This window comes from Sinohyriopsis cumingii, chromosome 14 (genome assembly GCF_028554795.1).
Source record: "Sinohyriopsis cumingii isolate HCF-2022 chromosome 14, ASM2855479v2, whole genome shotgun sequence".
Classification (NCBI taxonomy): domain Eukaryota; kingdom Metazoa; phylum Mollusca; class Bivalvia; order Unionida; family Unionidae; genus Sinohyriopsis; species Sinohyriopsis cumingii.
In genome coordinates this window covers 85,978,488-85,992,333 of record NC_142974.1, presented here as the reverse complement: position 1 = coordinate 85,992,333, position 13,846 = coordinate 85,978,488, and the positions used below count along the sequence as shown (strand labels likewise).

The 13,846-nt window shown below is 34.8% G+C and overlaps 1 protein-coding gene across 1 annotated transcript in view; it reads right to left on the bottom strand.

The window, feature by feature from the left end:
- Window positions 1-13,846, bottom strand: part of LOC149784299 (uncharacterized) — a 95,158-nt gene that overhangs the window by 56,904 nt on the left and 24,408 nt on the right. Inside the window, exons 6-7 of the mRNA XM_089932974.1 lie at window positions 7,196-7,288; window positions 6,642-6,705 (exon numbers count right to left, since the gene is read on the bottom strand). Of these exons, the coding sequence (XP_089789100.1) occupies window positions 6,642-6,705; window positions 7,196-7,288 (157 nt within the window). The remainder of the gene's footprint in view (window positions 1-6,641; window positions 6,706-7,195; window positions 7,289-13,846) is intronic.

Below are 13,846 nucleotides of genomic sequence, written 5' to 3'. Positions count from 1 at the left end.
ATAGAGCTAAACCTACACTGCTAATTACAGGCAACATATGCGCATACAAACTCAATGCATATTTAATTTAATCAATGAACCTAGCTACCCTCCGTATTATGTATCTGTAAATAATCCTGAAGTACCAGTGTCACATTCGGAATTAATATACCACGCTGTTAAAAATGATATAGCTTGTATATGGAATCACGTGCTGATGGGAAAAGAAAATGATTAGCATGTACCAGATTATCCCCATACCCTACTGAACGGTTTCTGTAAAGAAATTTATAATTGTGCGTTTGCATGAGAAAAATAAGTTTTGATCAGAACATTATCATACTACCCTCTTTGTGTCTGTGCTTTTTTGTATAAACAAAAAGTACAACACACGTTCTGCAGGTGGCAAAAACAATTGGTTAAACAATATCAAACTAAACTCTTTATGACTGTGTTCCTATGACGAAATGGCATATCTTACAACCTCTCAGTGTTATGTGCGATTATATTTGTATCAGAGAGAAATATCATGCATATGAACATTAACGTACCCTACCGATATTTGTATGTCATTGTGTGCTTGCATGATAAATATAGTGCAGCTAGTTGCCTGTGTAATTGTGCTCTTATATAAATGAATATCAAGATGCATGCCTGTTTTATGTGGATTTGAAGGAACAAATTTGGATGGCATGAAACAATTCATACCCTATACTTATATCTTATGTATTTGTCTGTTTGTAAGGAAAAAAATGATTTATGAAAATATCTTATATCACAATCTGTTATCTTTGACTCTACGTATATGTGTTTCTGTATTGGAACAAAAAAATAGTTTATATTATGCACCAGTTGAATTTGTAAATGTGTATTTGTAAATGTTTATTTCCGTGACAACAATAACTGCTATTAAAGAGGCAACGTGTCATTATTGTATATCATGCAATAAGGAAAAAGAGGTGACTCGGATAGCCAACTGGTCTAAAGCTTTCGCCTTTACCTATCACTGCCATCTCATATCTGTCTTCATGGGTTCGAGTCTCAGACTAGGCCAATACGGATATATGGTCCATTTGTATGAGTAATTGTGTTTTTTTCATAAACATTGTCACATACCCTGATTCTTTTTTCTTTGTGCACTTGTGTTTTCGAATGAACAATGTAATATGCCCTGCTTCCTTTTGGTATGCGTAGTTGTGTGACTGGATGAGGAATATACTCCGTATAAGAAATATTGTGTTGCATCCCTCAAATATATGCGTGATTGTATCTGTATGAAAATGTATCATGAGCTACACCTCAATTCTCAGTGCGGAATTATATATTTAAATGAAGAAGAGGAAAACATGAAGTGAATTTCTCTTCCAGTTTGGATACTTGAATGAGAATAACCTTTTACCAAACCAATCAGTGTCATGCGTAATTGTATGCTAGCATGAAATGATTGGTATTATAAATATACCCTCTGTTTAGTATTCATGTATGATTATGTGTTTATATGAAGCAACTATCCCTACCTATTAATTTTTTGTGCAAGGTAACGTTTATCGGAAAGAAATATCGTCAATTCCCGCTATAAGTATATGTGATGTTTTGACTTTATAAATATTTTTCATAACACTGCCTCTTTTCGGACGGGTAGTTTTATTTGCTTGACAACTGTGATTGGTATGAATAAATACCTCACCATATTACTTATTTGTATGATAACAAATTTAGCACGTGCAGCTTTTTTAATTTAAAAACGTATCGTACTGTTCCCGTGAATTATATGTAAGTATGTATTACAATGCAGACATAAATACTTGGTATTAGAAATATTATGTCCAACCTCTTGTGTATATTTGTATAAAAGGAATTATTGGTATGGAGAAAATATCATTCATTACCCCTAGTTGTATTTGTGATGTTATGTTTGATTGAGAAAATATCATACCATTTTGAATGTGTAATTATGTATTTGCGTCGATGTGTGTATGTGTGTGTGTTTTAGAAATGAAGGCCATATTGTATCACCTTATTAAATGTATATTGTGTATTTGCTATGAAAATATAATCGGCATGGTTCCATACACCATCCCTTGAAGGAACGTAAGATTGCATGTTTGTATTTTTGTCTATGTTCATACCCTACCTCTCTTTAGTATACTTCAAGTCTCTTTTGTATGAAAAAGTTTCATACGTCATACACATTTGTACGTGTCTATATGTATCTGTATGAGAAGATATCACATATTGACCTAATTTGTATTTGCATCCAACCATAAAACAGAAATGATTCATCAGAAGAAAGGAAAATTATACTCCTACCATATTTTTTTGTTGCGATTATATGTTTCTATAAAACAAAATGATTGCTCGGAGAATATAATCATAATACACACCCGATTGTTTGTGTGACTCAGTATTTGCAGGCCGTAGATAATATACCCTATCAAACCATTTGAATAGGCTATATTATGCATGAACAAATTTTATTCATATTGTGATGTATTTTTTATTTAATTGTTTGTTAATTTTCAAAAAAGTTTTTAATTATATGCTATTTAGATATAACTTTCACATTTGCAGCAGCAAGAAAAGAATGAACTAAAACAGATATCACTAGATTATGACAACTTAGTTCCAGTTGTTCCTACAAGAACAAATACAATTTACCAAGACGTTGAAATTGTAAATTCCACACCTGTGAAACAACACCCGTACATAATGAATCCTCTCAAACAGGAATGTTTTAAAAAAAAGAAATTCAGTATTTACTGACTAATGATTTCCAAGAGTCGATTAAAAGTGACTGGAGTTCATCGTGTATACTCGTTCCGAAACCAGATAATACTTTTCGCATTTACACTAATTATAGATTATAGACAGGTGAACTGTGTGACTAAATCAGATTAAATTCCATATCCAGTAGTCGATGACTGCAATTGATATAGTTTGAAATGCAAAGTATGTCACCAAATTTGACCTTCTGAAAGGATTTTGGCAAATTTCACTGACGGAAAGGGCGTAGCAAATTTCAGCATTCGTGACTTCAGATGGTCGTTATCAATATAAAGTGATGCCGTTTCGGATGAAAGGTTGGCCAAGTACATTTGAAAGTTTCATGAGCATGATTACATCTGGTCTAGATTATTGTGAGGCTTACATCGATGATGTCATCATTTACCCCCACACCTGGAACGATCATTTAGCGACTGTTGGGAAATTCTTTGAAAACATCACTGTTGAAAATTTGACAATTAAGTTATCCAAAAGTGAGTTTTGCCGTGCTTGTATAACATTTCTAGGACACATCGTGTGACATGGGGAAGTGAAACTTATATATACAAATATAAAGCTATCTCTGAATTCCCTGTGCATATTTATAAAAGGCATCTGATGCGAGTTTCGTGTATGGCTGGATCCTATTGGAAATTGTATTCAAAATTTTCCATAATTGCTGAACCCCTGACAAATTGATTGAGCACGAAATCCAATTATCATTGGCCTGGAAAATGTCATGAGGCTGTAAGATAAAGGACATACTTAAGAGTGCACCAGTCTTCACAGCTCCAAATTTTAGTCAATCATTTAAACTGTCTGTTGATGCAACTGATGATATGGTTGGAAAAGGTTTATTTCCATAAAATAAATATGGTGTAGTTCATACAATTTGCTATTTTTCTACTACATTAAAAAAGCAACAGAAACATTATTTCGAGAAGGCGTTTTTTGGCTTTGATATTGGTATTACAACACTTTGAAGCCTACATTAGTTCAGGTCCTTTTCCGATTATAGTGTTTTGTGATCACAGCCCTCTTACTTTCATCGGCAAGATAAAAACAAATATCAGTAATTATTAAGGTGGAGTTTGATGTTCCAGAAATATTATAATTACATCAGGAACGTTAAAGGAAAAGATAATTTTATAGCATTTTTATGTATACAGAAATATATTGTTTCGTGCATAAATTGTGTCATTCATAGGATCGCATCATGTGTATTTTTGACCACATGTATATTTGACTTATAATAAAAAGAAAGTTTTATTGCGCAAATCTTTCTTTATCTCTCGAATGAACAGTAACACAAGAAAGATTGAAAACTACAAGCCTTGAAAAATACAATAATTTGTTTCTCAGGAAAAACTCTGCAAAAATGAAACAACTATGAACTTACGGTTTTATAGAATCACATCCAAAACTAATCCGAGAATAACAATATAGTAGTCATAATAACAACATGTTCTACTGATTTCACGTTCGAATCGCGACGAAGAATCCAAGATGGAAGACGATGACATACGCTGCAATATGTAGTGTTAAAGTATAAAGTTCCTTGTAGAAACAAGAATTATCTGGTTTCTGATAGTTTAATATTTTTTTATAAAAGAAACTGTTCTAATTTCACAATATTACATGAGCACACGTATTTCCCAGAAAAAGAACAGAATTAATTATTTTGAATCCAAGTAATTTGAAAGAACTCCAAACAGCACAACACACAACTAACAACTTAACAGCCCAGGTTCTACTGAGATTCATTCTCCAAAACATGGGTTATATGGGCTTTCGAAAACGTATACAAGGGTCACGTCATCATCTTCTGGAAGTTTATAGAAGCAAACACTTGTTACAGATCACGTTTACCCAGTGTGACCCTGACGAAAACAACCATTTTACTCTAACAAATAAAAAATGAAAACAACTGTTTATATCTTAGAGACAAAGTCTCATCAGGACCTTGTAACAACCAATCATTTTAAAATAAAATAGAACTGGTTTACGAAAGTTGCTACAATTTCTGAAACAAGGTCAGCATTTAGATCAACACCTGGTGTTTATAAACTAACAGTCAAGGTCAAACTATTTTCTATCAAAAAATTATCAACTCTAGTGAGCAAATTTATTTTACAATATCAGAAAACCGAAGAAAAAATGAAACAAACAATTAAATTTGAAATAAATATATATTAAATCAGATATAATTAAATCAAATATACATATCTCATTTTTATTTCTTATTCTAGGGAGATACAAATCATTTGTTAAATTTTACAAAGCTTGTGGTCTTTCACTCTTTTATCTTACTTTTTTAAGAGCATAGACTCGTCACAGTATTATCAATCTTACACATTTCCACACATTTGTAAGTGTGATTATGTGATCATAAGTTTGGTCTTGAAAGCAATGTTTGTGCAAAATATGCAATATGCTAACTGCATTTTATATGTGACTGTGTTTTATGAACAATAAGATTAAACCACAACTCCATTATCATGTATTACTGTGTGTTAGTTTGATCAAAATATCATATCATACCCTTTTAATATGTACCTTTGTGTGCGAGAATGGTTAAATACCATTTAGTCGTGTCATATCCCTCATTTTGTGTCGAATTGAAAGGTGGTGTCAAAAAAGTATGTGTGGTATACTATGGACTATTGTAACGAAGAGGAATAGCATTCTGTTTCCGAAGGAAGGTTGTCGTTATAAGTGCTATTTTCCACCTCCACTGGATCACACCACAAACAAAATATACTGCAGATAAACACACGTTAGAATAAACTGTACAGGTACATTCTTCTTGTTTACTATCCTACTAAACTTGACAAAGAAACGCACTTTCATTTTTTGCTGTTTTAATAAAGGGTAATATGACCTTCTTTCTGTTGGAGCATATATTTCTTGCAGCCTTATGTTTTCAAAATGTATTCATGGTAACCACACGACAAAAAATTCAGAGGGGTAGTTCTCTATATGTAGATGTTATATTTATGTCAACGCACACAGTGTAATATATGATGTTCATTTTCCATAACATCTGTCTTTAGGTTGAAAAATATGGAGCCAAATATCGCGTCAAAAGATTCCATATCGTCAAAGCTATGTGGATTTTCCATACAGATTAATTGCAATTCGACGCTGTTTAATATGGATTTTCAATAATGCCTGATAGTGTCCCAACGAAAGTGATTAATCTCCCATTAGATAATATTGTGGGCTAAACGAAACATTAAATCTCCTTTCTGCCACAGTAGCCTATAATTTCCATTGACCCACTCCCCAGCGGCCTAAGTAATGCTTAGATTCCCGTTCTCCTGCTTGGCGTCATCTTCTCACACTCGCGTTCCTTTTTCCAAAATCATATTCGTTGATCCTATTTGCATATTTTGGAAAGTCGTGTAAAAGCTTGCTTTATAATTCTTTAACATAAAATGCTTGAGCATAAAGGTGAACACTATTACAACAAAATTATGATGAACAAACTAGTCCTTGGCTGGATGCATGTATTGTGCCTGCTCCGTCCCATATGCTATGCTCATTGAAAACAGTGTCCACTCTGGTGAGCTGTCTTATTACATTAGCGACAACGTCGATCTTTATACTTATAGCCTCTGATCCAGAGGGTCATTGTGCAATACGCTCTAAATAAGGAAGCTGAGAATAGGGCATTCAATATATTTAATGACAATATAATTAATGAATGCTTCATAGTTATATGGGTTTGAAGATCGCGCACATATTTTCAAATAAACGGCAAAATGAAGTTGTGAATATCATCAACGTAGGCAATGATTTCATGGCATATTGTGCTGGTGTAGATTTACGTCTATTATTCCAAAATTATACGTATATTATGAAAACATAAAAATGTGTTTCATACAAAGAAAACTCACCTCTGTATGGTATTTCAGAGAAATGACTGATAATGTGATCTAAGTGATTGTTGTGATTTCCTACCTGAAAGGGAAATATATTAGAAAAGTACAAATTATATGCTTTACACTTGCATTCAGACATAGCAAATATCGATCCGTTAGCATAACACTGTATAACTGATCATGTATGACTGATTCTGAGGCTTTTATATGTAATCATGTACTCTTATAAGGAAATATGTCCTTGATATATTTTAGAAGACATTTTACTGAGTCTCTCGTCAACAGTTTCTAGGACAAAAAGACGTAAATATTACCAGCTTCAATAGACGAAAGCGGTACAAAACATCGCACAAAATATTTGACGTATATCAAGAACTATGCCACAAGAGAGCAGAGAAAGTTGCAGCACTTAATAATTGGATATACTTTATGTAGCTTAATGTTTTTTGCAATAGAAGTAATGCTGAAGGTCGCTATATGGGAACATTAACAAATATCAGTAGGAAAAACAAAGATGATGGTGATGATAATTGATGAGGACGATGATGCACAGTCACATGAAAACCTACCTCGAACAGAAAAGCAAGCACAACTAGACCGTCATATTTATCCAAAGCTTCATTAAAGTTCTTGTACTTTGCATTGTAATGCACAATATGCATCTGAAACAAATTAAACATTTAAACCATTATTTTTATCCAAAACTTATCTGCAGTTATTGTGTTTCATACAGTAAGACACACAATGAAACTTAAACAGAGCGCCTTAACAGTCTAGGCAAGCAGTAACGAGAAATAATGATTAAACAATGAAATTATATCACTGTTTCTGTATCATGATACAATTATTGTACAGAAATAAAATCACTGCCAATGCAGGTACATACAGTAACTATCTTAACACGAGCAGTATATACCCCGATTAGCCATCACATATTGCATGTATGATGTTGGTAAATGCTCTGATGGACGGAGGTGAGAAGTCTACCTTCTTACTTTAAGATCACCAATCTGAGTATGTTATTGGATGGAAAATTGAAACTAGTATATACCCGAACATAACATACAAGTAAAATCAAATGAATTTAATGCATAATCAAAGATATTCAAATCTCCATTCAAAGATTGCTGTTTGAACGTTTTTCTTCAGATTAGTGAAAATGTAGATATGCTGAATTTTGCGGCTAATTTGCAAAGTATGTGATCATTTCCTAACCATATTTAAACAGATGCATACAACTAGCTACAATTATGATGAAATCTCAAGATAGACTGATATAGTGTTTTTATTGGGGGAGGGGGTCTGTTAAGAAAATTGAACATAAAAGATCAACAGAAAAAATGTTTAGTTGCCTTCCAAAGCAAACATTTAGAACAAAACAGACATCTAGAAAGGAACTTTTATCTGATGTGTAGATCGTGAATATGCAAATTAAAATGAAGTATTCTTGATTTTATAAACAGCAAAGAAGGTTTAGCTTTATAAAAAGGACATATGAATAATTATTACCAATACATCTCCGCGAAATATATAAACGTCTATCTACTCAAGTGCCATGACACCCAAACAAGAACAACATATAGCCCAAAATACGTAGTTATTATTTTACGCGAGGAGATATACTCTCCCTTCATCCAAAGTTTAATTCCCTGGCGCAGGACCTGGATTTCGTTGCTTGTGCAAAGCGTATATGCAGAATCGTAATAATGAGTTTTAAGTATTCATAAAGAGATTAATTTTGAAAAGGGATGTAATTCTTAGTCAATAATAACATATTTATTTGTACTTTATGTACATTCTGAATTTGTTTGGATGTGTTAGTCACAACTACAGAGTCTTGACGATAATCCAGAAAAATCACATACTCAACGCAGTTACACAGCTTATACACATAATAAAAACGTCTTAAATGTAGCCATCAAATATTATTGATTGCTTATATAGAAGAGGTATAGATCAACTAGGTTAACATGTTTGCAGCTTTTATTATCTGTGTCCCTCTGATATCTAGAACAACTTTTGTTAAAGATCGAGAACAATTTGACTTTGACTGCAATGGGCTAATTTTTGTATAAAAAGTCCATATCGTTTTCTTTAAACCTTTTTCTCTTTTTCAAAACAGCTGTGGTAGGATGGCCTCAGTTGCAAGTGAACGTGAATTAGCGTGTAATTCGAGTGGATGGTGATAAGCTGGTGACTTTAGAGACAAGGTCACACAGAAATGAATGGAGCTATTCCAAATCCATTACATTATCAAAGCAGAAAGATACAAAGTGCGAGTGTTAACCTGTATTCGAACCTATTCACAGACTGTACCAAACAAAAGAAAGTAAAGTAACACACACACAACAAACAACCTCTTAATCTTAAATATGATTTACATGGACGTCCCCTGCTGTTTATATTTAGTCCGAAAATAGTTGATATTCCTGATCATACTCTTTAACATTAGTGAACATGTCTTACTTCAGCTGTACGCTGGCTGTTCCATATCTGAAACATATAACCTTTTTCACATCAGAGCAGAGCTTAGCATCTTAGCCATAAACCATGCATGCAGATCGTTTTATTTAGAGATTCAATAAAGCTATAGATATTCTGATTATGCTGCGCAATATACAAAAGGAAGCTGGAACACATGGATGGCTTCGGATTTCATTACTATGCTAAAAAAGGCCGACTACGGCCTGGACAAAAAAGGAGGATACTGAGGCGCTAAGCTACTCAGTTAGACTGTACAAAGGAATATTAATTTCATAATTAGAAAAGCAAATTTTTTAGGAAATCATATTTTGCATATAACACTATACTGATCACTTTAATAATATAAGCTTTAATATCGTACAGATTCAGACATCCCAGATATCCCAGATATAAATGTATATCTTTATGTCTATAAAATATAGAAATATAAAAAGAACAATAACTCCTGTGTATTATCTCCCCTTTCGGCCTACAGGTAGTGCTTGTTTAAAGCTGAGACCAGCATCGTGTAAATGGATTATCGTATTGCAGGGAGAGTGGTTTGGTATTAAAATAATGTGATCCGTTACTATTCTAGGAGAAACATAAAAAATAGTTTTCTCCTTTTAACACGCTCACAGATTACTTAACGTTAGGATAATATGTAATGGGTGGAAACAATTTTGAGAGTCCAGCCTATAATCGGCGTATCATCATAGAGAAGATGTTTGGGTTCCCATATCAAGTTAACCTGCTCTCCTAACTGCGAGCAACTTGATCGCAGGAGACTTGGGTTACGTCAGGAAAGACGAAATAATGAAATCTTACCACATAAACGTTTCAGGCGAGTCCATCGAAGACTCTACAGGGTGTTGGTCCGGGGGCTGTGCTGACGTAATTTGGGTCTGGTACCCACTTTTGAGACTGGGACCGGCGCTAATATATCCAGAGTGTGTCGTTGTGGAACCACATCTCGAAGATAAAAACTCAAAAAAAGTTGACTGTGCATGCCAACCGACTGCCTCGACAACAACTTTGATAGTAGCATTAGATCAACTACAAGGCTTGTTGAGATTGTTCTTATTTTGCGAACAAATATCTTCATTAGTCGAATCTTTTCCGCGATAAGTTAGAGCACGCCGTACATATTATCCACTTCAGCCATGATTAGAGGGCTTTAGTGGTTATATCTTCTTTTCAATGTTGAACTGAGAGAAAGATGCGTCTTTGAGCCCCAGGAATTCGTTCAGTACGCTTCAGATAAAGGCTGTCCGTAAATACCAAACCTGTTTGAAAACCTCTTGGGATACGCCAGTACAGCAGAGAGGACATTTTGATTGCCCATGGATGGCAACCAGTTCTCCGCGACGAACCTAAGTTGGGTCCACATGACAGCAAAGCTGTATGATCGAATCTGTGTGTATGCTGGTAATTTGATGGCTCTGACTGCGATACAAACGTCATTGGGAAACAGGTTTTGTATGAAAGGAACTTCAGCGTGGTTCTGGCTAAAGGCTCACACTTGATACATTCAGTCATGTCAGTACGCAGGACAGATTCTACTTAGGAAGTCAAATGACTGGCTTACGCCTGTCGAAGTTAGATAATAAATCAGCGGGGTCGTGTAATGGCCAAGATCTTCACTGCCACGATAATGGAACGTGTCTGATATCATTGAACAGCCAGTCTTTTCTCTTCAAGCAGCCAAAGAAACAAATCAACTGCTTGTGAGACAGAAGTACTCAAAGCGACAATGTATTTGATTTTGTACCAGTCCCTGAAAACTAGGTATTTTCATTCGGTGGCATTTATAAAGGTGGTGCTTCTAGTTCATGCAATTCTTTCTTCCACTGTATAATTGAATTATTTCGTTCCGATGATGCCCTGTCAGAACCAAGCGTGAAGGATATGGCTTTACAGGCAAAGATGGAACAAGAGTGTCAGTGGCTTTTGGGAAGATTGGACCTGGTTGTGATATTCATGGGTACACCTATCGCTAGATTATGAAGGTCATTGATGCAAGATTTTTCCCAGCAAAGAGAGGGAATCAGAATCATTTTGAATGTCTGCCCTATCACTTTTTATATTATTTAAAACTAAGATTGTTACGGGGTTGCAAAATCACCACGGACCCTCCCAACTGGGGGAAAGGACGTTGACAGAGAAAGCCTCTGGATATGGTGAAACTAAGGTGGGCAACTTGTGATTCATGGACGGCTCCATAACGTACATATCTGGCCTAAAATATCACGATGGATGTATGGACAATTCTGTACGAAGAGTCTCTCCTCTCCTTGATAGAGAATCGGCGAAGCCACTTATTCTGCCGGAATATGTCAGATCTATATCCCGATATTGCGTTGTGCTCACCAAAGGTAAAATTTTCAGACCAGAACGCAGAGTTGGGTTGATTATCTACCGCTCTATTTGAGGAGATACGTCACTAGTTGTCTGACATGATGAGTACCAGCTTGTTCTAAAGAGGAGCACTCCAAAATTAAAATGACGATAGTCTTTTTTCTCCAAGAGATTGACGGGAAGAAATATGTCATCCAGATTTCACAGATCGCTGACGGTGTCGAAAACCTGGAATAAATGGGCTTCCCAACTCTGGGAGCTTACGCAGGTGCATAATGTCAGGTCTTCTGGTGTATGTTTTAGTAGAGTACTTGCTTTGAACTAGCCATGGTTGCGCCACTGGTTCAGGACTGATAAAACCTTGTTCGATACGCTGATCTGGCAATCGAACCGCCTTGAAAACGGGCGCTATTTTTACAGCAATTCAATACTGATAACGGACGCATGTATGGTCGACCTAGTGGGATATGATCCGCTGCTGCATTGAATAACCTGAGAAATCGCAGAAACGTCCTGGCTATTATCCGTATTTTGATTGCAATTGACTCTGCAAAATCGAGAAATTTCATAACGGGTTGGATGAACTATTGAGGTGGATAGAAGATTTTCCTCATTGAACAGCGAACGTGAATGACATAAAGAGGAAATATTGTGATTATTTCCTTCGACAGGAATAGTCTTATGTTACGTGTTTAGGCTTGAATAAACAGTAGTGCAATAAATAGTGCAAACAACAAGCTTTGCATAATTTAACAAATAATTTATTTTCCTGAAGAAAAACAACTTTAAAAAAATAAGAACTTACAGTTTTAAGAATCAAATCCTAAATTAATCCAAGAATAATCAACGAAAAAAATTTAAAAAGTCCTAATAATCAAATGTTCTAATGAATACAAGTTCGAGTCCTGACGAAGAAACCAAGATGGAAGGCGATGACGTATGATGTATCCTGTTCAATGTTGCTGTCTACAGTTCCATGTAGAAACAAAAATAAATAATCCTTCAGTTTCGAAAATTAAAAAAAAACACGTTTTACTAAATGTCTTTGTTCAAGAATTTTGTATGAGCACTCAAAATATTTCCAGAGAAAAAAGGATGAATCCCTTAGAATCGAAATAATTCGAACATTACATTGTAATTCCCAAAATGATACAACAAAAGAATCATCTTTACAACCAAATGTTTAGAAGCCCAACTGCGAAATCCTCTCTAAGCATCACTAATGAAACTAAGTATTGTGCAATTTTGGAAATGCCTAATTGCGAAATAGATGATTACGTGATCATGCTTACAAATAAAAAGTCACATAGTCCCAGTATTACCTTCATAAAAAACAATTATTTTACTCCGAGAATAAAATTCAAAAATGTTGTTGAATTCAATCAAGCTGTTTACAAGTCGATGGTCATGTATCCAACACAGCATCGACCTAAACCTTATTATTCCCACACACAAAAGATTTAAAAAAAAAAAAAACACATTTTTGACGTGACTTTTACTAATTTGGAATTTAGGTCGGGAGCTAGATCAGTTTTATGTGCTTACAAAAATGAAAGGTCAAGGTCAAATTATTTTATTGAAAAAGCATCGAGTTAATAGTAAACAGAACTATACAGTAAAATAACAAAAATAAAAAGATTTTAAAACATGTAAACAATTAAATCAGATAATACATCAAAATAGAGATTACTTACGTTGTTGTTTTTGTTTTGTTTGGAGAATGTCGCCACCGTGGATATTGACGATGTTGTAAGGAACTCGGAGACGACAGAAATGAGTTGTTTCGCGAAAACTCAATGACCAATGTTAAAGCAGAAAGGGAGAACGAAAAACTGATAATAGGTTCACCGGAACACGAAACGTATGAATTTCCGTGAATATGGATTGGATGTGAACAAGACTGATCCTGCCAATCCATTTTGAATTTTAATATTTTGATAGAAGGATAAGCTGATTTAAATAACCGAGATCGATGATTGGTCTGTGTTTAGCCTAGATCTTCCTAACCAGAAACGCTTGGAGCAAATCCAAGTTCAGCAGCATTTCCATCAAAATAGAGAGGACAAAAGAGGATTTGAATAGCAAAACGCGTTCTGAAGTCCCTCTGATACAATATACTTCGCCCACTTGTCTTTCTGGAAGAGATCCATCAAGTGTTGTTTGAAATACAAAAGTCTCCTCCGTTTGATCTGGTACACAAACCAACGGAGAGAATGTGGAGGCTTTGAGATGGAAAACTTGGTTTTGCACTCTCACTAGATGCATGCCTCCAAGACTGATTAATGGATTGTCTCCGTTGAGAGGGTTGTGATCGTGGCTGTTTCAAATTTGAAACGCGAACATTCTAGCATCCAATCTTCTACTACTGTCCGGTCCTTGAGGAAGATTGGGAGATGATT